The sequence below is a fragment of the Drosophila eugracilis genome, unplaced genomic scaffold, assembly GCF_018153835.1.
Source record: "Drosophila eugracilis isolate 14026-0451.02 unplaced genomic scaffold, ASM1815383v1 contig_2088, whole genome shotgun sequence".
In the NCBI taxonomy this organism is placed as follows: Eukaryota; Metazoa; Arthropoda; class Insecta; order Diptera; family Drosophilidae; genus Drosophila; species Drosophila eugracilis.
In genome coordinates this window covers 713,200-735,073 of record NW_024572964.1, presented here as the reverse complement: position 1 = coordinate 735,073, position 21,874 = coordinate 713,200, and the positions used below count along the sequence as shown (strand labels likewise).

At 43.1% G+C, this 21,874-nt stretch overlaps 5 protein-coding genes across 8 annotated transcripts; all 5 read left to right on the top strand.

Moving 5' to 3' along the window:
• Nucleotides 1–18: 18 nt before the first annotated feature.
• LOC108104721 (retinoid-inducible serine carboxypeptidase) lies at nt 19–1,889 on the top strand. The gene is made up of 4 exons (XM_017210953.2): nt 19–344; nt 413–1,198; nt 1,258–1,443; nt 1,506–1,889. The coding sequence occupies exons 1-4, from the start codon at nt 293–295 to the stop codon at nt 1,799–1,801; spliced, it is 1,320 nt and encodes a 439-aa protein (XP_017066442.1). The 5' UTR covers nt 19–292; the 3' UTR covers nt 1,802–1,889.
• Nucleotides 1,890–2,493: 604 nt separating this feature from the next.
• On the top strand, nt 2,494–4,621 carry LOC108104626 (retinoid-inducible serine carboxypeptidase). The gene is made up of 4 exons (XM_017210801.1): nt 2,494–2,623; nt 3,180–3,971; nt 4,025–4,210; nt 4,276–4,621. Exons 1-4 carry the CDS (start codon nt 2,557–2,559, stop codon nt 4,569–4,571), a joined length of 1,341 nt encoding a protein of 446 aa, XP_017066290.1. The 5' UTR covers nt 2,494–2,556; the 3' UTR covers nt 4,572–4,621.
• A 425-nt stretch (nt 4,622–5,046) lies between these two features.
• On the top strand, nt 5,047–7,556 carry LOC108104732. The gene is made up of 2 exons (XM_017210969.1): nt 5,047–5,570; nt 5,786–7,556. The coding sequence occupies exons 1-2, from the start codon at nt 5,460–5,462 to the stop codon at nt 7,394–7,396; spliced, it is 1,722 nt and encodes a 573-aa protein (XP_017066458.1). The 5' UTR covers nt 5,047–5,459; the 3' UTR covers nt 7,397–7,556.
• An 834-nt stretch (nt 7,557–8,390) lies between these two features.
• LOC108104624 lies at nt 8,391–10,029 on the top strand. Of its 3 annotated transcripts, none has more exons than XM_017210798.2 (3): nt 8,391–8,637; nt 8,825–9,251; nt 9,315–10,029. In XM_017210798.2, the coding sequence occupies exons 2-3, from the start codon at nt 8,838–8,840 to the stop codon at nt 9,765–9,767; spliced, it is 867 nt and encodes a 288-aa protein (XP_017066287.1). In that variant the 5' UTR covers nt 8,391–8,637; nt 8,825–8,837; the 3' UTR covers nt 9,768–10,029. The 3 variants fall into 3 exon arrangements, with proteins under 3 accessions (XP_017066287.1, XP_017066286.1, XP_017066288.1); XM_017210797.2 differs by having other exon boundaries at nt 8,393–8,637; nt 8,838–9,251; nt 9,315–10,028; XM_017210799.2 differs by lacking the exon at nt 8,391–8,637 and adding an exon at nt 8,662–8,728 and having other exon boundaries at nt 8,838–9,251.
• Nucleotides 10,030–10,320: 291 nt separating this feature from the next.
• LOC108104736 (proteoglycan 4) lies at nt 10,321–13,508 on the top strand. 2 transcript variants are annotated; one of them, XM_017210971.2, is made up of 3 exons: nt 10,321–10,493; nt 10,584–10,949; nt 11,018–13,508. In XM_017210971.2, exons 2-3 carry the CDS (start codon nt 10,915–10,917, stop codon nt 13,347–13,349), a joined length of 2,367 nt encoding a protein of 788 aa, XP_017066460.1. In that variant the 5' UTR covers nt 10,321–10,493; nt 10,584–10,914; the 3' UTR covers nt 13,350–13,508. The 2 variants fall into 2 exon arrangements, with proteins under 2 accessions (XP_017066460.1, XP_017066461.1); XM_017210972.2 differs by having other exon boundaries at nt 10,321–10,507.
• Nucleotides 13,509–21,874: the final 8,366 nt, after the last annotated feature.

Below are 21,874 nucleotides of genomic sequence, written 5' to 3'. Positions count from 1 at the left end.
GATCGAATTCTAATAGTGATAACGGTGTTTTTGAAAGTATCAGAAGGCGAATTATGAAGTATACTTTTTATCTATAAAATAATTAATTTGAACGGAGTTTCTTTTTATATAAGCACATATTTCTTTTAATTTGCTTATTCCTATTTTTGATCGAAGGAGATACATAATAATTCTACAAAGCACCAGTTTGATAGATTAGATTTTTCAAAAGTATTATCTGATGTCCACTGCTACTGATAATGTTTTAGCCTTTAAATAAAGCCGTGCGCTACACTATTGCTTCCAGTTAAAGATGTCGATTTGGCTGGTAACATTCGTGGCGTTCTTCGCCGCCTTGGCTCAAGGTAAGCCATATCTTCCGAATAGGGAAGCATGAGGGACTATCTTTTATAGTATACAATAAATATATTAGGTAAGCCCGGTTATGGACCCGGTGATCAGGACTGGGGCTACGTGGACGTGCGTCCAGGTGCTCACATGTTCTACTGGTTGTACTACACCACCGCCAATGTGTCTAGTTACACGGAAAGACCGCTAGCCATTTGGCTTCAGGGAGGTCCCGGGGCCTCTTCCACAGGATACGGAAACTTTGAGGAACTGGGACCCGTTGATCTGTACGGCGACTGGCGCAGTTGGACCTGGGTGAAGGATATGAATGTCCTGTTCATCGACAATCCCGTGGGCAGCGGCTTCAGCTATGTGGATAATACGGCTCACTACACAGCCACCAATAAGGAAATTGCCCTTGATTTGGTTGAGCTGATGAAGGGCTTTTATACCCTGCACCCAGAATTCGAGGAGGTACCACTTCACATCTTTTGCGAAAGTTACGGTGGAAAGATGGCTCCGGAGTTTGCTCTGGAACTGTACTACGCCAAGGAACGTGGAGAGGTTAAGAGCAACTTGACGTCAGTGGCTTTGGGTGACCCTTGGACCTCGCCCATTGACTCTGTACTGGCCTGGGGACCTTTTCTCAAGGAAATGGGAATTGTGGACCACGAGGGATATAATGCCATTCAGGAGGCCGCCAACTTTACCGCGCAATTGGTAGAGGAGGAGCGATGGATTCAGGCCACCTACCAGTGGGGCAACACCCAGTGGGAGGTGATGAAGGCCTCCAAAGGCGTGGACTTCTACAATATCTTGAAGGAGACGAAGGGAGGGCTCTACCAGAGACAAACTGCCATGACTCCCGAAGGTGATTTCTATATTTTCGAATTGAGCATTTTCCTTAAAATTTCAATTCTCTTCCTACAGAACGTATATATCGCACCATGGTGAAGTACGACATTGACGAGGACCGCACTAAGTTGCTGGAGGAACTGATGCGTGGTCCAGTGGCCGAAACCCTGGGCATCCCCTCTAACGTTGTTTGGGGATCGCAGAGCGGTACCACTTTCGACATTCATAGAACCGACTTTATGAAGCCTGTTATCCACATTGGTAATGATTCTCCTCTTAGTATTACTGCTGAACTACATATATAACACCTCAAAAAATTTCAGTGAACGAACTGCTGGAGAAAACTCCTCTGAAGGTGGGTGTATTTTCCGGTGGCCTTGATCTGATTTGTGCTACTCCCGGCACCGTAAACTGGATAGCCAAATTGGACTGGAGTCGACGGGACGAATACCTTGCTGCTCCACGTAACTCCATTACTGTAGACCGCATTTTGGAGGGCTATCAAAAGTCAGGCGGAAACTTCACCATGTTCTGGATCAACCGAAGTGGTCACATGGCTCCTGCGGACAATCCAGCGGCCATGAGTCACGTTCTGCGAGAGTTCACCTCTTTTGGATAGATTTATTATTTTTAAAACAATAAAGCCAGTATATACTCCAATTGTTAACTGCTTTGTTTAAAAATAAAAAGCATTTTTGATTGCTTAATTGACAAAATATTTATTACATTTACTTTTGGTTTTATGGCTTTAGAAATTGAATGAATGTGGGTCATCGGACTTGGCTTTTCAAAGTATAACAATTATGAGACTGGTTCAATCTAATCTTAATTGTCATTTTTTAAGATCTTAAATCAAATCAAAAGATAATTTTCAAGATGTCACTTTTCTGCATATCAGAATTTGTTTCTGATATAATAATCAATCTGCTATAAGTCAAACCTTGAGAGTAAGGCTTAAAATACAAACCTTCGTTATCTTTCAGGTATGTCACATGGGATAAACTGCAACTGAGAAGCGAAAACCATGTGGAAAGCCTTAGAAAAACCATTCAAGATAGCAAATGCAATCTATGCGACTATTTCGGGTGACATAGAGGCTTTATATGAATATATGGCACAGAGATTTGCCAAAACGGACAAGTGTCAGACCCAGATTGATCAAAAAGCCTCGTCATCGTCCAACGAAGGGCCATAAATACTTTGCAAACAGAACTCCCCAGCTAGAAGATTACACATTCCAGGTGTGTCAGGCGGCATGGCTATTTTACCTTCAATGTCTGGGGACAACCTGCGATCATTCGGCAGTGGAACTGCCAAGCGTTCGGTTGGGTCTCAAGCGGTGTCTCTTGGAATTGAAATTGGTTTTGGTGCACCATGGCTGGACGGGTTATCATCGCTCTTTTGGCTCTGTTGTCAATCGCCAGCTTGGGTTCTGTTGACGGTGAGTAGCCCGTTTTATATTCCGGTCAGGGGTGCTAATCAGCGAGAAAGTGTTCCAAAAAAAACGTTTTTTATGGCTTCTAGACCAGGTCAGCAGAAGCTGAAGAACTTAACGAAACTACAAGTCAGGCAATTCTGAATTATTTAATTAAAATATATTAATTAATTTGTATAAATAGATTCTTTTTTCCTTCATACATAATAAATATGATTAATGTTATTTTATAACAAATTGACCCTCATTATTCGCATCAGGTAGCCATCTGTATGGCATTATTTATTAGACAATATAGTGAAGTAGTTGATATCTATAACAATTAATCTTATCTACGGAGCTACTCATGCAGCCATTTAATATACTTAAAGACCAGATTACACTCAAGTGTTTCACAGAAATCAGGGCTTATCAACGAAGTGTGTTCATGCGGTCGGACTTACTTCAAATACCTTTTAAAATAATAATACAATATATTTTCAAAGATTTTAAAATGATTTTCAATGATGATTTTTCCTGTGTAAAAGGATCTTTTCTATTTAAACTTAAACTAAACTTACAGCACGCAAGGGCTATGGATCCGGAGAGCAGGATTGGGGATTTGTGGATGTCAGGACTGGCGCCCATATGTTCTACTGGCTCTACTACACCACCGCCAACGTTACCAGTTACACGGAGCGTCCTTTGGCCATTTGGCTGCAAGGAGGTCCGGGTGCCTCCTCTACGGGATACGGAAACTTTGAGGAGTTGGGTCCTCTGAAGCTCGATGGCAGCTACCGCGACTGGACTTGGGTAAAGGACATGAATGTGATGTTCATTGACAACCCGGTGGGCAGTGGCTTCAGCTACGTGGACGGATCCTCCTACTATACGACAACCAACAAGCAGATCGCTCTGGACCTGGTTGAGCTAATGAAGGGCTTCTACAATAACCACCCGGAATTCAAGACCGTGCCCTTGCACATCTTTTGCGAGAGTTACGGCGGAAAGATGGCTCCGGAGTTTGCTCTGGAGCTGGAATATGCCATCCAGCGTGGAGAGATCGAGAGTAATTTTGTTTCTGTGGCCCTAGGAGATCCCTGGACCTCCCCCATCGATTCTGTGCTCTCGTGGGCTCCTTTCCTTCTGCAGTTGGGAATCGTGGATCAGGATGGTCACGACAAGATTGAAGCTTCGGCTTTAAAGACCAAGGACTACGTGGATCGTGAAAGGTGGACGCAAGCCACTCTGCAGTGGAGCTCCACCCAGTCCGTGGTGCTGCGGGAGTCCAAGGGAGTGGACTTCTATAACGTGGAGACCCCCACACTGGGTGATCAGTACCGCTTGATGGCCCGAGCTGCCATGACTCCTGAGGGTAAAAACTGTAACTTAACTTATAGCGTTCATCCTAACCACATGTTTCTCCAGAGCTCATGTACCGCACTCTGGTGAAATTTGACGTCGATGAGGATCGCGACCAGATGCTGGAGGATCTTATGTTGGGACCCGTCACAGAAGCCCTGGGAATCACCACAGGTGTCAAGTGGGGCGCTCAGAGCGGCACCACCTTCACCAGGCTCATGGGAGATTTCATGAAGCCCGCCGTGGATATTGGTAAGTGGATTAGGTCTTGTATGCTAGTCGGAGTATGAATCTTTTTTACTTTTTTAAATTTTTAGTCGGTGAGTTGCTGAGCAACACCACCGTAAAGGTTGGAGTATTTTCCGGAGGCCTTGACCTGATTTGCGCCACTCCCGGAGCCGTCAACTGGATCGCCGACATGGAATGGACAGACAAGGCTTCGTACCAGGCCGCTTCTCGTGTGGGAATCACCGTGGATCGAGTTCTGGAGGGTTACGAGAAGACTTACGGCAACTTCAGCATGTTCTGGGTTAACCGTGCTGGCCACATGGTCCCCGCCGATAATCCGGCGGCTATGTCGCACATCCTGAGACACTTCACCCAGTTTGGCTAAACTGAGAAACGAAGTGATTATACATAAATAAATAATATTGTCGAAATGTATTGTCTCATGTTTAAAATTGATTGTACTTATGCTTCATAGCATACGCATAAGTACAATTATCGAGAAAAGGGGGTTGGGTACTGTTAGAAAATTCTACATTTAATAGCATAGACTCTAATACAAAAAGTGCACAATAAAAGATATATGTACATATGTACATATGTACGTATGTATGCAAGTATATACATATGTATGTACATGTGTATTTCTTTTTCAAATTTTCCATTAAAATAATTTTGCAAAAAAAAAACGATCGCCTACGGCGTTGCCACCTTAATAAAGTAACAGTAAAATTGTCGCATGCGCAGTTGCACCCTCTCGCACAGTGCACACGTCGAATCTCGCTCTCTTTCTAGCTGCCCACGTTGCGCATGCTACTGAGAGAGAGAGCGAGAGGCGGCAGAAAAAAACAAAGCGAGATAAAGCGGCAGCTATTTTTGTATGGGTCGTCGCCTAGTTCACACGGACATCGGAAAATACGCAAAACGCAGCGCACTGCCAGTTGGAAAATCACAGTCAGCAAGGCAAATAAAATACCTAGAACGAGAAAACAAAAGCGAATTAAGTCAAAGCACACGGAAAGGCCAACAAAAAGCAAGAAAAGCAATGACGAAATGATTTGAATTCGCTTGGCAGTCAACGCGCATAATCGTAGCCATCGCACACACACTGGCAATCGGACACACACGAACAGGCGGGAGTGAGTAAGTGAGAGGACAAGAGAAGGTGAAAGGGGCGGGTGGAATTGAGTGGGCGCACCAGCAGCAATAACAAGGGCAAGAACAAAAAGAAAACAAACAGCAATTGCCGTGTAAGTTGCACGGGAAAACAACAACAATGCGGATACGTGAAAAACGCAAGTTGCAAAGAACGTTGAAGGGGGAGAAGGAGAAGGGGCAAAAGGAGCACAAGGAGTCCTCCAAAGCGCAAGACAACAACCAGGAAAAGGTAAGTGGGCACAGTCAAGCCCCGCTTAGTGTTGTAAGCTTGTCAGTAGCACTTTTAATGCAATGCCCGAATTCTCTAAAAATTGATTTACTTAGACCTTAGTCAATTGATTTAAATTAAATGAATAGGACAAAGTGCTAGTGATTAAAGCGTGTCATAAAAGCGGAGCATTGCATAATCTCAACAATATTTATTATCTTTTTCTTTATCTTTAGGCCACTGACACCGACGTTCTTACCTCAAGCCCTGCGCCTGCGCCAGCTTCAGCTCCACCTGCACCACCCACTTCGATCACCCCAGCCACTAACGCTCCCAGCTTACCGGCCGCCGAGAAAGTGGCCTTCGACAACCGCATCAAGCGCAAGAATGTCCTGGCACTTAATGAAAAAGTCGCTGCTTTAAGGGAATACGACCGACTGCCAGTTTACAAACACGTGGGTCGTCTGTTCAACTGTAGTCCGGATCAAATCAAGCGGATTGTCCAGCAGCGCCAGGAGATTCTAAACGCTTGGGATCAGCGAACGCGTCGGAGCCAGGATGCCAAGACTATGGAAACAAAGACTGTTAGGGTATCGATGCTGGGCAAAGCCGTGTATGATTGGATCCGGCGCATGATGTACTACAAAGATTTCAGCATCTCCGACGGACTTATTCAGAAGATGGCACTGCAATTTAAGAGCTCGATGGGCTTGGCGCACTTTTTTCCGCATCAGGAGTGGTGCGACAAATTCCGGCGCACCTATAACATCCAACACAGCGACACCAGACAGCTAAAGATCGGCTACACACAGGGCTACTCTGTGCAGATCAAGGATATTGTCAAGGACGTCATGTCGGAGTGCATACCAGAATGTGAGCCACGAAACGTGGGAGAGGACGAAGAAGATGTTAGCTTGGGCAGCCCGCTGAGCAGTAATCATCGCAGCAGCGGCGACGACGAAGATGACGAGGTGGATGTGGACGGCGGCGACGTAAGCGGTAGAGAGGATGACCTGGAGGAACCAGATGTCAAGCCTTCGTTGAGTGAACTTAATCTGGCCAGAGCTTTACAGCCCTTACCGCCCCTGGTTAGACTGCCACTGCAGACAAACGCCCCGCCAGGAACGTCCCAAAAAGTGCTCCTAGCTACGCCCATTGTGCCACCACAAGCAGGGGGACAGCCTATGACCATGACCATCATACCACTGGCCACCCTAGCTCAGAGCATCACACAGATGCCTTCCCCTCAGCAGCAGGACAAGGGTCCCTCTGTACCGCCGCCTAAGTTAGAGATCAAGCAAGAAAAGGACATAAAAATGGAACCCAAGGATCCAGAAGAGTTTCAGCTGCATCAGACTGAGGAGGATCAGTCTCAGACCGAAACCCATATTTCGAGCAAAAAGACACTTGAAGCTCTACCCACAGTGCACATCAAACAGGAGCAAGAAGCTGAGCTGGAACCTGAAATTGACCAAGAACCAGCAGATCTCGATGAAGACATAAACAATGGTCGCTCTAGTGTCACCTCGCTGGCCGAGGTTCTGGCCGCCAATGTGGAGGATGAGATGGAATACATCGAGCAGATGCGGCAACGGAAAATCCGTTCGCCCTTGTCAATCGATAAGCCGCCTAATACGCGCCAGGGCACAAAACGTCGCCATGACTCTGGACAGGACGACAACAATAATGCGGATCCCGATGGATCGAATGTCATTAGCTGCGCCGATGCCCGAAAGTACCTTAAATTACTCGAGGAGTTTGCTCTGTACAAGGAGAACTACCGGCTCATTGGTTTGATCACACGAGCCGACGAGGTGATGCGGGAAATGGATGACGACGACGCGTAGGATGCTACAAAACGAGAGCATCACATGGAGGATGGGGAGGAACAGCTACAGCCAAAGAGCATTAGCTTTGCAAACAGATGCATCTCGAAGATGCAATCAATCACTAGATCTAAGGCAATAATAATTTTTACTCGAACCAAATAAAAGTAATCAAACCAAAGCCTAGCTTTTTAGTTAATTATTGTTAGTTAATTATTTATTTTGTTTAATATTAATGCGAATCTTTGTTCTTAAGATGAAATTGATTATTATTATAAGGCGAGATAGCTTATCCCCTCTTACATATGTTTTTCCAACAATATTATATAGCTGGTTTTTAACTATCCCTTACTTCGGAGCTGATATTTGACCTCTAGTGTGCTTATCTTGAGCTATGGCCCCTATTATTACTAGCCATCACAAAAAGTCGGCTTAATATATGAGCTGATTATTTGATTTGAGTGCGCATGTCTGCCCTTAGTTTAGCTTCCTCTTGCTCCACCCTCATGCACGCACACACACTCAGGCACGGAGAGAGAACCGCTTACTAAAATAACGGCCAATCGAAGCGTACTATTATATCAATCATATTTAATAGTGAGAATTTTGGTAACTTTTGGAGTATCAGAGGGTAATATCCTTAAACAAGGTATTAATACTATTAGTCTTGGCTGATTGGCAAATGCCGACAATCTTGATTGTGTAAAAATGGGAAATGCGCAGGTCTGCCTCTAGTTTGATTTCGAATATTTTTTGATTTCCCCTCTCTGCGGTCTTTCTCTCAGAAACACCAACATCTATGATTGGGGGGAGTTAGCGTTTTTTGGTTATAAATAAACCTAAAAATAATGTCAATAACTATAAAGAACTTTTAAAAAACGGCGAAATGACAAAAAACATTCTCAGCTACGCTTTACATTACTAGAAATGCCGGAGAATTTAATGATTTATTGCGCATTTCCACACGCACACATTGAAATCCGTCAGCCGACTAATCAATCACTCAATCGAGACACACACCCACACACACACCCGCTGATTTAGCTCTACATCAATTCAGTTCGTGATTGTCGCTTGAGCAGAACATAACGCAGTACAACGCCGGTCGCCGCGCCAGGTGGTGGAAATATATGTATCCAGATCCAAAACAACAACAAAACCATTGGGAGTATGTGAGGCGTTCTCCAACACTTTAACGTTAGGTCTGGCAACTCTAACTGATTGTAAACAACAACAGCTGATTGACGTAAAACATCAAAAAGGTAATAAGATTTGTTTATTTTCCAGTGTTATCAACCATTCGTTTTTGCAATATACAAATATTTTTTTAAGTTAGTTCCTCTCATCAACAAAGTAAGTCAATCAATATATTTTTAAGTTATTTTTTTTTTCATAATATATTACTTACACGCTTATTTTTTTTATTTTTAATTTAAATTGATTAAATAGCATTTGATTTTAGATGGCAGCTGCTCTCCCAGATCGCTTTAGTGCCGGCAAACGACAGTTCTGGCGTGAGTTCCTGGCACTTTATCAGGGAATGCCAGAACTGTGGGACCTCCAACATGTCAATTATCGAAATAAGGAACTTCGGAACCGGGCCTATGAGTCCTTAGAAAGGAAACTCCGCGAGATCCAGCCGAATGCCACACGTACTGAAGTTGGAAGACGCATCAACATTTTTCGCACAAATTACAGGCGGGAGCAGATGCGGATAATCAAGCTGAAGGAATTGGGCATGCACTCTGACCTTTGTAAACCCACTCTTTGGTTCTATGACTATATGGGCTTTCTCCTGACCCAGGAGACGTTTCAGCACAGGACAAGGAAAGGTCGCGGGGATAAACAAAAGCAGGTCTATCAGCGAGAAAAGGACGTAAGTTAAGAGAATTTTCATAAGGGAATGTAATTTTAGCTAATGTAAGGTTTAATATTTTAGGAAAAATGTAACTTGAAAAATGCCGATCTCAACACTGACAGCGTTTGTGATTGGCCTATGAAGGATGACAATACTAATACTCCACAATCCGAAGAGGGTTCCTTGCTCAGTCCAAAAGTGGAGATAATAGAGCCAGAGGATGAGGACCCAACGATGGGAATGGAGCAAGTTTTTGTCAAGGAGGAAACATGTGTTGTTCATCCATTGGAAAATAAACAAAATACCTGCTCAATCCAACCGGAACCTGAGAACGAACGAGAAACTGTAAAAACTATTCTCAGCGAGTCGTCTGAAGTGCTGGCCAGATCCTGGGCCATTCAGTACGAGGAAATGGCACCTACGCAACGTATTCTGGCGCGAAAGGCCATCGCGGACATCCTGTTCGAGGGCTGTATGGGTAACCTAAGAATAAACCGCGGCGACCAGCGGAGCACTGTAGGAAATCATGTCTAGTTTTAAGTTCACTAATATTGAATATAGAAAATGCATGCATTTGTTACAATCGTTTAAAAACTAAAACTTAACCTTATAGTTATAAATCAAACCTGGAAGCCTTGTAAACCACTTTCATTCGCCGCCAAAACACTCAGGTCATAATTAAATTAAATAAGAGAAAGAGTAACCTAAGACTTAAAACAGAATTAAAAAACGAATTAGTAAGTAAATTCGAAAAACAATACCAGCCAAATAAAATAAAAGATATATAGTTTCAATTTTTTGTACGTTAATCTTGAATTTTTTTTCAGTTTCCCGCCCTACCTGACATTTCATTCAAATTCCGCGCCCAATAGTGCTGGAAATCGGATAAAAACCTCTTGAAGCCATACAAATCAGAGATGAGTATTTCTTTTATCTTAGTAGAAGGGACGAAGTTAAATATCTTTTTGTTCTGCGAGGACTTTTTAAAATTTTGCATTCCTAGAACAACGTTTTCCGAGGATTTCTACAAAATTAGGGTTTTATGGCTGTGTTTCTAAAAAAGGGCGCCACTCGTGTACAATAAACAGTCACGAACACATCTCTTATGAGAAATTGTTTTGATATTGCTTTGGAACGCTCAAGATAGGAAAATAAATTTTGTTGGTTCTACCTGGATTTCAGAAAGTACTGCGCATACGCAGCCCTTCAGGACTCATTTACGCATTGGCTTTAAAGGAATAAGCGTCGTTTGTAAAGAGTGTATGTATTTTCTCGTGAGTGGTTTAGAATTCTAGTTTACTTGTTACTTTTGACAATTAATGGATGGTTTGACTTTTAATTATAATATAGTTGCTCTTACGGTATTGGACAAGACACTCAAAGGAAATTCAAAGAAGCTGCGCCATTCTCACACCGATCCTCAACGCTTAATGGAATCTTTAAGATACAGTTATAGGCACATACAAATCTCAGATAAACCCCATACTGGTACATATGTGTTTCTACGTTCATTGATGTATTAATTCTCAGCAAAACTACGACTTACGCATTGCTATAAGCAAGCATAACATAACACAAGTATTAACCGCTCTTCAGTAACTAGGATGTTGTGATGCAGTGATCAGCATCCACAATTAAATTTTGTTTTTATGTATTTTAAATGTCGAGTTAACGATCAATAATGCAAAAGTGTACCGAACTGGGAAAGAATTCCATGTGAGTAATATTGACTATATATTGTAAAAAATCTCGTGTACATAACCATAAATTTATACAAACTGTAGGGCATGGCAGCATTTCGTTCGCTTTGGTCAGAACAACCTGAAGGTGAAAAAAGGCCCAAATGGTCACTTTTTAGAGAAAAGATGTCGCGATGAGCTACAGAAGTCGCTACCTGCAAAATCATTTGAGGAACTGATGGCTTGGGTGGGCCAATGGCTGAAACGATTGGACGAGAAGAACGGTATAGTGCCATCACAGGAAGACTCCCAGCAAGATCGGAGCGATAAGGATTCTGAGAGTTCTACGTTGGAGCAAGAGGAGTCTAAGACACCAGCTGATCCAACAGTTGTGGACCTCTGCAGCGATGGAGAGGAAGGAGATTCTCTTCTATGTTTTCCCGAAAAGGAAACCCTTGACCCTGAATCTGTCATCTCCACTTCCTCCCTTATAATCCTCGACGATGAATTGGGGGAGGTTAACTTAAAGGACTATGCGGATCATGTCGATGGAAAACTAGACGCAGATTCTTTAAGGCAGCGAAATCGAAAGTTGGAGAATAAGGCAAATTTTACGGAAAAAAAACAGAGTTCGATAAAGGAATTTTTGACTCCTACAAAATCGAAGGCTGAAATAACTTTGTTACGGAGCTCTTTAAAAACATATGTCAGAAAACCAAAGATACCCGCAAAAGAAGAGGCAGACGACATGGCAAGTGAAAAGCGAAGCTCCTTGATACTTCGTGAACTTAACTCCGAGGGAGGAACCAATTCCAATATCTCATTTAAAGGTGAACCGATACCTGACCTGGTAGTTATCGATGATATAAGCCAAGAAGAGCTAGAAAATATTGAAAACAAAATAAAACCAAAGACTATTGCAAATCATGATTTGACTCAAAACCCTTCCATTAATGAAGAGCTCAACCAAATCCCCACCGAAAATGAAGTGTCAAAATCAAATACCGTAATCGATAAAGAAAATCCGTCTAGTGATCCTGGAATATGCAAAGAAATTAAACCAACACCTGATAGTCTCCCAACTATGCCCATAAAATCTGAGACAGAAGTGCCTTTGAAATTAAATGGAGAAGCCAAAGAAAATAGTGAGCCAAGTACAACAACAAATGAGGAGAAAAAACCTAGCATAACGATGCAAGAGTCTCAAAATCAAGAGGAAGTAAAAGAAACGCCTGTTCTGACGGATATTTTCTCGGGTGATCCTTGCAATATTAACCAAGAAGCTCTACCCGAGAAACAGAATCCTAATCCGATAAGGGTTCGCAATAACCTCGTCCCCGATGTGATACGGGTTCGCACCGATCTCTTGCAGGAGCAAGTTGATCGAATACCACCGGCAGGACCTCTAAATCAGTTACGGGATCAAGTTGATCGAATATCTCCAGTTGTACTCTCCAAGGCTCCTGGAACAGCTGAAAAGCGAAGATTGCCCCTGGAGACGGAAGGAAATCAATGCGAATCGAGTTCAATAAGCTTGCATGGGCAACCGAAAAGAACAGCCATAGAAAACTATAATACTGCATCAGTTACTACCTCTAGACCGCTTCCGAATATTCCGGTGTCGGCTGCACCGCCTAATATTTCCAATTATCAGCCCGTCAGCCCAGTTATCCCCACGATTTCTTCATCAGTTGCCATTACGAGACATCCACCAGCTCTTGCTCCAAGCAACACCTCCACTTATCCCACCACTGCTCCTGTAAATGCTGTATCGGCTTCCGTCACTTATCCACCAGTTCGTCCAGCACCACCTACAGTAACTAACTATCATTCGAATTTGGTACCCAGGCAACCTTACAGCGCGACATATCTACCAGCTGCCCCTGTGATTCCTCCACCTGTTGCCAATTCCAGCTATCCATTGGTTCCTGGATCTAGTTATGTTACAAACAATAGTTATCCATCATTTGTGCCTCCTGCTCCTAGACCAGCTAACACGGTGTGGTATCCACCACCGAGATATCCGCCAGCTGTTCCTGTGGCTTCTCAACCAGTTACAACCGCTGCTTCTTGCAATACCTTCACCACAGGACTAGTGCCTACATCCCGATATCCTCCTCCTAATACTGTGGCTCCTGCACTTACAACAACATCTATTTATCAACCAAATAAGCCCGGACCCCCTGCACCTGTTACATCTTCCAGCTATCAACCGAATATTTCTGTGGCTCCTGCTCCCCCTAGGACATCCAATACTCAGCTTCCAATGCGGGATTCTCGCACCGATTTGACCCACATCATGGGCTTGCTAGCCCAAGTGGAATTCTATGCCTATAGCCAAAAGAATCAGGAGGCCTTTCATCTCGTGAATCAGCTGCGCATTAGCCTCCAGAAAGGAGCGGCAAGTAATGGCCAGGCTCCTCAGCGAAATGTGTAGTTTTAACCGCTGCATACTTAAATATTTAATCATTCGAAATTTAAAATGTTATAGATTATTTAGGAGAACTACCATATCTGTATTTTCATACTAAAATTGATTCGTTATATATTTTGATACCATATATCAAATAAAAATTGTTTAAATCTTTTACAATAACTTGGCAGCTTTTATTACAGTGAGAAAATCAATCTTTTCGCAGATTGCTGACAGATTGCTGAACCTCGGAGCAGTTCATTGGCGTTCGTCAGCAGAAATCAGAATTCTGAAACAAACATTTTTCGAACATTTATTGATTTCAGGCACCAGGCGAACATGATCAATAGCTAGTATCGTGGAGTGCTTTGATTGGTTGACCCATATGAGTCAAGTTCCTTGGAAGCCAAACGTTGTTTCGAAATAATTAAGTGAAATAATTATGTGTATCCCAATTATAATGAAAAAGTTAAATCATTTATGAAACTTATTTTAGATTTATTGAAATTGTTTTTGGGATAATCAAACTAATATTAATCCAAAGTAAAAAAATAAAGCTATTTACCTTACCGACCACTACAACTCTGACCTCTTCTGTAGGCCTGAAATTTAACTGAAGGGAAAAATTCAAATCGCTGGGAGACGGTGATTCAGGCAGGTTCTGGAGGTTCTGAGCTGTTGTAGCACTTTGCACCTGTCGTCCGCCCTACGCAAGTGAAAAATCAAGCACAGCTTTAATTGATACAACAAGCGCAGTGGAAACCCAGTTCTGGGTGAGATGGGATGCTGGGATGCAGTTGCAGTTGCAGTTGCACGTGTTGCCCGCAAAACTAGTCGCGGCAAAAATGCTGTAAGAAATGCAAGGCAGCTGCCGCTAAAAAGTCGGGGGCCTTCATAGACTCCAAGGCTCAGGACCCCACAATCGGGCGAATCAGGGAGGAAAAGCGCCCTTCGAGGGGCCAAGTCCTAAATGGGCATTGAAATTAAATGCAGCTGCTTTAATGATGCTGCAGCTTGGGTCGGCATCGCATTCAGAGATGCCCACTTGGCCTTTTGTGAGAATTGCCTATCACTGAAAATCCATCGCGGATTATTCTTTTCTGTTATAAAAATTGCTTAAGCAGTTTGGACTAGTAAAATATAACGATTGGTGATTCAGTTTAGGATCCCATATGCACTGGATCGACCTGGATGGCCTGGTCAAATCTGTGGATACGCTTTAAACGCTGGCTCAGTGGGCGTTTGGTAGGCGTGGCCTTGCAGCCACGGATTGCAATACCCGCGGTGGTCGCCGATTCCCTCGACTTGGTGGGCGCCAGCAATCTGCAACAGCAACAATCTGCAACAGCAACACAAACAATCTGCAACACGGCGCCTTTGCCTTTTTGGGACATTTAATGGGAGTTGCCGTTGCCTTTTTTGGTGCAACGAAATCAAGCAACAAAAATCTTTTTATCGCTCGATTCTTCTTTCCTTTGCCCCTCGACGATGATGATGATATCGTTTGTTTGTTTGCCAGTCTGTTGGTTTATTCGCCAGCAGCTGTGAGTGGCAAGTTGCAACCACTGCAGTTGCATGAACATAAACGCTTTCTGAAGTGCCTAGCTGGGCGAAAGGAGCAGCGTTTAGGCTTCAACTGCGGCTTAAATGATCGCAATTTGGCGAAAACCAGAGCCCAGCCCTGTGAAATCGATTCGATCATGAGTTACACACGATCTTTCGTGGCACGCAAAAGCACAAATGATCAGGTTGAACTCTCAGAAGGAGTCAAATATAAATTTCAAGACACAATTGCAATAATGCTGAAACATAAATATCTCGGAAAGACTAGAAGACTATGATTGAGAGATATGGTCGTCCACTACGGTTTCCCAATAGTTATATTGAGACATATCAGACTTGATAAAATCTCTATTATTTCTAAAAACAAAAACCGTTATGCTCATTGAATTTGTCTATCCAGACAGACTGCTGTAAGTCCAAATGTGGGTAAACAGAACAATAACTAATTGTAGTTCTCACGGACTGCGGCACGCGTCGAAACCACCCCGAAATCAGAAGCGCATCCAGCGAATTGCAGGTGCAGATAGTGTGGTTATAGAGGCCGTATAGGGGTGGGAATACCATTCGATCCGCGCAGTTATCAGGGTTCTGGACATGCTGTTGCTTCTCAGCTCATCGCGAGAATCGGGAATCCAGAGAGTCACACGAGAACCGAAACAGTTGCTCAATCTGGGAATGGGAATCCGGGGGAAATACCTTCCAGAGTGAGGGTGGGACGTTCGTGTCGTGTGAACTTTGGCGAGGTACTAGTTGCAGACTAATGAGAATCTCTGGATATAGGAACCTGGTGAAACATTCAAATTAAGTTGGAGCAGCTTTTCTCAGGAGGTGTGTCTGGCATAATGTGGGAAACAGACCCAGAATGCGGCTCGGAGTGGGTATGGGAAAAATTCCTCTCGATTTTCGGGTTCCTTTCGAGCTTCTTTGGCCAGCAATTACATGATCAAAAATTCTCCCCGCACTTTGAATTTGGAATATCTGAAGTGCTTTTCGCATGACCAAAAGTGTGGGACTGAGAACTGATTCAGACACTTAACCATGGCCATATATTCGCTATCCTGCCTGCATCTTAATGAATTGCCGGTCATTTGGGGCCGCGCTGCTAAACGAGCATTACCTATTAAACCCAGGCCATAAGCTCCATAAAAGTTGACAGGAGTGAGCAGCTGGAAATTCAAAAATCCGCTGCCAGAATTTCGGTTTCGACCCCAATGAGCGTTAATGATGGGCCAACCGAAAAAAAGGACACGGCGCCTTTTGATTCTCGGGATATTTTCTGCTCTGCATGGCATCGAATAATCTTTTTATATATTTTTTGTGGCTGAAAGTTTTATGAGCGAGTAAGTAAGCCGAAAAGCTGGGCTTTCGGCGACACCTTTTAGGCGCGCCAATCGAATCAATGTTTTAACACGAGAATACCATTTCGGGAACCAGCTAATTAACGACTCCCGAAATAAAAAGACAAGCCAAATTTCTACGAACATCCCCGGCAGCTGCAATCGGAGAATTCGGCAAACGGAATTCATATTCGTTTGATTTCATTTCGCCATCTTGCGAAAGTGAAACCGCAGCAGGTGATCCTCATCATTTTTTGGCCAACAAGTTTCGGCAATTTGAAAATCTCTGCGCTAATTACTGATGACTGGAACTGGGAATTGGGGATCGGGAATCGGGGACATGCAGCTGCCTGAGAATCGGAATCGGTATTGGTTTTGGGACTGGGACTGCGACTGGGAACGAAACTGGGACCTTGTTGCCTAATTGAAGCCATCAATTTGGAGTTAATGAAGTGGCAGCCGGTCCAGAAAATGTCGCTGCGAATTTTTAACTCCAGTGACGTTGGAATTCATGAGGCCTCGCTTTTTCGGCCGATAACGGGGCATAAAACACATTCGCCGGCAGAGCGAAGAGCTTCCTGTACAGCAGCCACTGGCTACCGTGGCAGCCGTTTAATTAGCGGGTTAATTGGCCATGAGGCCTCTCCGTCCCCATCTCCTGCCCATCCGCCATGAGCATCTCCATTCGCTGCCTCTCGGTTTGGCAACTTCATTAATAACATAGATACAGCCAGATTTAGCCAACTGCCGTTTGTCATAGATGCAGGCACAGAAAGAAAAGCATTTACGTTCGGCTCTGTAAGATGGCTTAAAGATTTTCAAAATCCGCCTGATACCTTATCTGTTTGTATTTGTTATTTTAGGTACAGAAATCCATAAGAATAACTTTACCATGAAGTTTATAACCATACCATCAAAACATTTCTCTGCGTGCTGTAGGAATCTGCCGTCGAAGCTAGGAACTTGTTGTCTGGGGAGGAGAGCCTCTATCGATGCTGCAGTGACAAATGATATGTTGACAACGGCCAACAGGCAGTTGCAAAATTTTGACTTTTGCTTATCGTCGAGGTGCGAGACATTATATATGAATAAATGCGCATAAGGAGGAGCCCCATCTGCTGCAGCTTCATTTGCGAAATCTCTCACTTATAATGATCATTTACCGCCCGACGATTACTCATTGTTATCAGCTCTGAAGAGACGATCTTTATTCGGAGGAGCTTCTCTGGCAGTCATGCTCATTGCGGCTCATCGATCATCATTTCGGAGCACTATCAGTTAAGTGGAATGACAATCCTTAAATGAGTACAAGAACACTAGGGTATGATTTTCCCAAAGGTGAATAACAATAACTGAAACATCATGAAGTCTTTCATATGAAATCAGGTCGACTTCTCCTATATCAGGAGTATTTGATTTCCCCTGATTTTGTTGGTCATGAAATCTATATATCGTGAGGGGAATTTTCAGAGAGGGTTCCAAAATGATTTATAAACTGAAAGATGATCTTACAATGAACTTAGTTTACCCCTGAAAGTTTTCCCCTCTTCCGTGTTCAGGGGAATTCTGCTTACGTTCCAATGGAGACTCTTCCACCCCTTCAAATACCCCTTGAACCGAAACCCACCATATTTTAACTTAAATCACCCCTTAACCCCTGCTTGGAAACAAGTTCCACAGGCAGCAACCCCTTAATTGCCCCTGAACTTCTCCTCACTGAGCATGCGCGGCCGCTTCCCCAGCTTAGGAAACTTCTCCAACCTGACTAACTTCCCCACCTTGGAGATCCGTTGGAGAATTGCTCCAAGCCTGAGCTCTCTCGCAAGTTCGGCTCTTTGAGAGAGTTAGAGTTAATGCCGCAACCGAGTTGGATTCGTGATGATACGGAAATGATCGCTCTGACAATTCGGCAAGTTTACAAGTTACTGCTGGTATTCTCAATTTTAGGGAACCTTTGGGTTTTATGAATCCATCACTTAGTGAGACTTTCTTAGTTCTTTGTCATTTAGGCTGCTTGCTAAAAGTGAAAAAAGTTAGGGATAGATCATAAGGAAATTACATCTTCTTTTCCAAAAATACTTGGCATCTTCTTCGGTTTCATGAAAACAATCTCAGCGGCAGAAGTAGAAATCATCTTCGACCTTTTGATCTGCTTTGTTTCACTCAGTCAATACAATTATTATTGATTTGCGCTGGCTCTCGCTTCTCGCGGTCTTGGCTTTATTGGGGCGCTCCAAGGTGAACCTGAACCTGCTCCTCTCATCCCGATCTTTGCCTGAAGCTGAATCTTAACCCGAACCTGAAGTTGAACCTGAACCTCAACCAAAGCGCAATTTGCGGCTACGTGTCAGAGATTTGTAGTTGCAATCAGTTTGAACTGTCGACTGGGGACCGAAGAAGAAGGAACCCGTGGATCCGCGATTACGTGCCAGGGTCAGGTTCAATCTCCATCCCGGGTTTTTGATTTGGACCCGCACTTTGACTCCAATTTGGGTTCAATAATCAGCGGCGATGAACGGAGTAAAACTCAAATATTGGCCATCATTTCGATTCGGTGTTCTTAGTGATAGTTTTTAGCCTTTCTGTGGACTCTTCTGGCCATCCATTAACACTACAATTAGTAACTAAATCAAGAGGGCTTTAGTAACGCAGCAAGGTGATCGCACAAACTGCTTTATTAAAGATCTACGACGAGCATGTTCGACTGCTAAATGGCATTTTAATCAAAATTGTCGCCCGGGGGCCTTGGTCGGCATTAATGCATTACGGCCGTGGCAGCAAATTAAAGCCGCCTAAATGTTAAACAATTTGCACTCGGGTGCATTAGTCAGGGAGCCAAGAGGCAGGGAGATGGCCGAAAAGCGCGGTCTGGATGGAAAAAACCCGTCTTTGGCCGACGATCTTGGTCAAGTGGTTGGCTCGTCTGGCTCACTGGCCGCTTAAGTGACCAAGTCGGGTCTTCTCTAGTCTAGTTAATTTAATTTCAACGTCACGTCGTCACAATTGGCCGTCATCCTGGCTTTGCTGGTCGCCGCACTCTGATTTGAATTCCTTACATCTGCTTTTTGGTTGCTGCCATTTGTTGTGGTCTGCGTCTGATACTACCCGAATTCGAGGTCATGGGAAAAACCGTTTGGACGCCTTATTCGTATTCAATTTGCAAGCCATTGCGACTGGAAACGGGAATTGGCTAACTAACAGTAGGAACTGGAGGTGCATTCTTTTAGATTATTGGCAAAGTTTACATTAACTGAAAGTTACTTGGCAGCTAATAGTTGGGCATTAATATTAAATCATTTTTAAGCAATGTCAATCTAACCAACCATTTCACGGCAGTGGATATCATGAAGAAGAGTCTCACAGCTGGGAATTTAGTCCTGCCGCACAAACTTGACCCACTTGGAGGTCAGACGTCACCGGGAATGTTTCACCGAAATGCTGGAGGCCACTTGGCGATCGCCGGTGGGCACTGCCAAACAATATCAGCTTAATGACTCAATTTCGTTTAATTGAACATCGGGTCTGGGCAATTAAACAAGACATTTAGAGGCTGTAATGCGACCACTTGACTCGTTTCGTTTCGTTTCGCTGCCGCTGTCGCTGTCTCTGCTATTTCCAGATAATTAAAAGGCCGGATTCTAATTACCGGCCCCCTCTGTGGGGAAATGTGTCAGAAGGCATTTCGAAGGCATTCGTTTATGCAAATGCCACAGCCGCAGCCACAGCCGAAAACGACGCCCAGCTGCAAGTTGCAAGCTACAAGCTCGGACATCGGGTGTGCATATGACAAACGACTTGAACTTGCGACTGGCGGCCAGAAGACACAGAATCATAATAAAAACGAAAATGAAATTCGCAAAATTTAATAAAGTTTGTCGGCCGCCATAAATTGCGTTAAGCGTTTTCGATTTACATATGTGCGGCATGCTGAGAAGTCTCGAAGGTGAACAGCACGCAGAAAAACAGCAGCAGCAGTAGAGTCAAGTTTGTGTCTTAAGTCATTCGTTTTTCGCTGAGTTTGTGTCTTAGGTCTTACGTTTTCCATGCGTATTTGCATTTACCACAGCCTTTCAAAATGGTATTTAATTGCAGGCAAACTCAATTAAACGCCCGTAAACTTATATTGGTTTTTTATGCCAACAGCTGCAAATTGAATTCGAATATAATTTGATTTTATCATTTTACTTTATTATTTACTTATGGGCCTTACAGGCTACTTACGGCTTCATTGAAACTCGGGAACAGCTGTCGTAGAAGGACAATGGGCTGCAAAAAGGTAGAAAAGCTTTGAGAGGTATTCTCTTGTTGTAGTCCCAAATCACGTCTATTGTCATTGCCTGTGCAAACCCTTGTCTAACACTCATTAAGTTCAATTGAAGTTCTCACGTTCGCATTTGTCCGCCTAATTTGAGTGGGGCTTCTTCGGCATTGATCGTTTTCCAGTGAAACAGGAAGCACTGAAAGCGCTTTTGTTTTTCGTGTGGGAACCCATTGGAATATTGATCACCCGCCTAACACATAGCCGAGGCCGAAACTAACACCAAAGCTTACAACTCGTTCATACCATCATAATTGAGACTAACTGATCCCAATTTGTCTTGTCGTTAGCTTACAGTTGGTTGTTTGCTTTGGCGAGGCTTTTCAATTCAATTGAGACTGACTTGCAATTAGGTCAAGCGGAAAATCCTTTTATGGCTTTAATCAGAATAATATATGCTATGTCAAGAAAATAATGCTATTTTAATTTTTTTTTTAATTTTTAATAAACTTTTTGAGCCTGGTATACAGACGGGGAATTTAATTACGAACTCATCGAGGTACGACACTCCTTATTCCGACGATTTTTGGCGTTGTTGTGGGAAATACCCTGATATATTAAGCATAACATCCAAATTTTGACTCTTGAGTAAAAATCGCGGTATTTTTAGCTGTATTAACCTTATATCTCTGTCAAAATAAGACTCACAGCCATAAGGAGTTTTGTTTTGTGCAGCTTTTGACCCAAGCAAACTTTCTATGTGGTTGTGGCAATGATTTTAGGAAATTGAATTTTTTGTGAAATTTCACTTTTTTGTACCATCATCATTTTTTCCAAAAATTCCAAAAATATTTTTTCCCTCAGATTTGATTGGCACTTGGATATTTTGAAAATAGATTGAAAAACAAGTCTAACGACGTGTGGCATTCCATATTCCGAACATTTTTGGCCTTTTTATAGACAAAATATTGATATTTCGATCCTCAAATCGGGACAAACCGATTTTCGCATTTTATAACATCATAAAAATTTTGCGAAAAATCTCAAAAAAATCAACTTTTAAGTGTGGTACACAGTTCGCCGGGGAATTTAAATACGAACTTAGCGAGGTATGACATTCATTGTTACGACTATTTTTGACTCCGTAATGAGTAAAAACTGATATTTTGGGCTGAAAATCCATATTGTGACTATTTAGTAAAATTTTTAATATTTTCCTCCAGTATTTTGCTTATAACTTTGTCAAATTAAGAGCCAGAAACAAAAGGAAGCCGTTTTTTTTACAGCTAATGACCCCAGCAACTATCTATCCGAGTATGAAGATGATTTTCGGAAATTAAATTTTTTATCAAATTTCACTTTTTTGTAAGGGGTACCATCATCATTTTTTC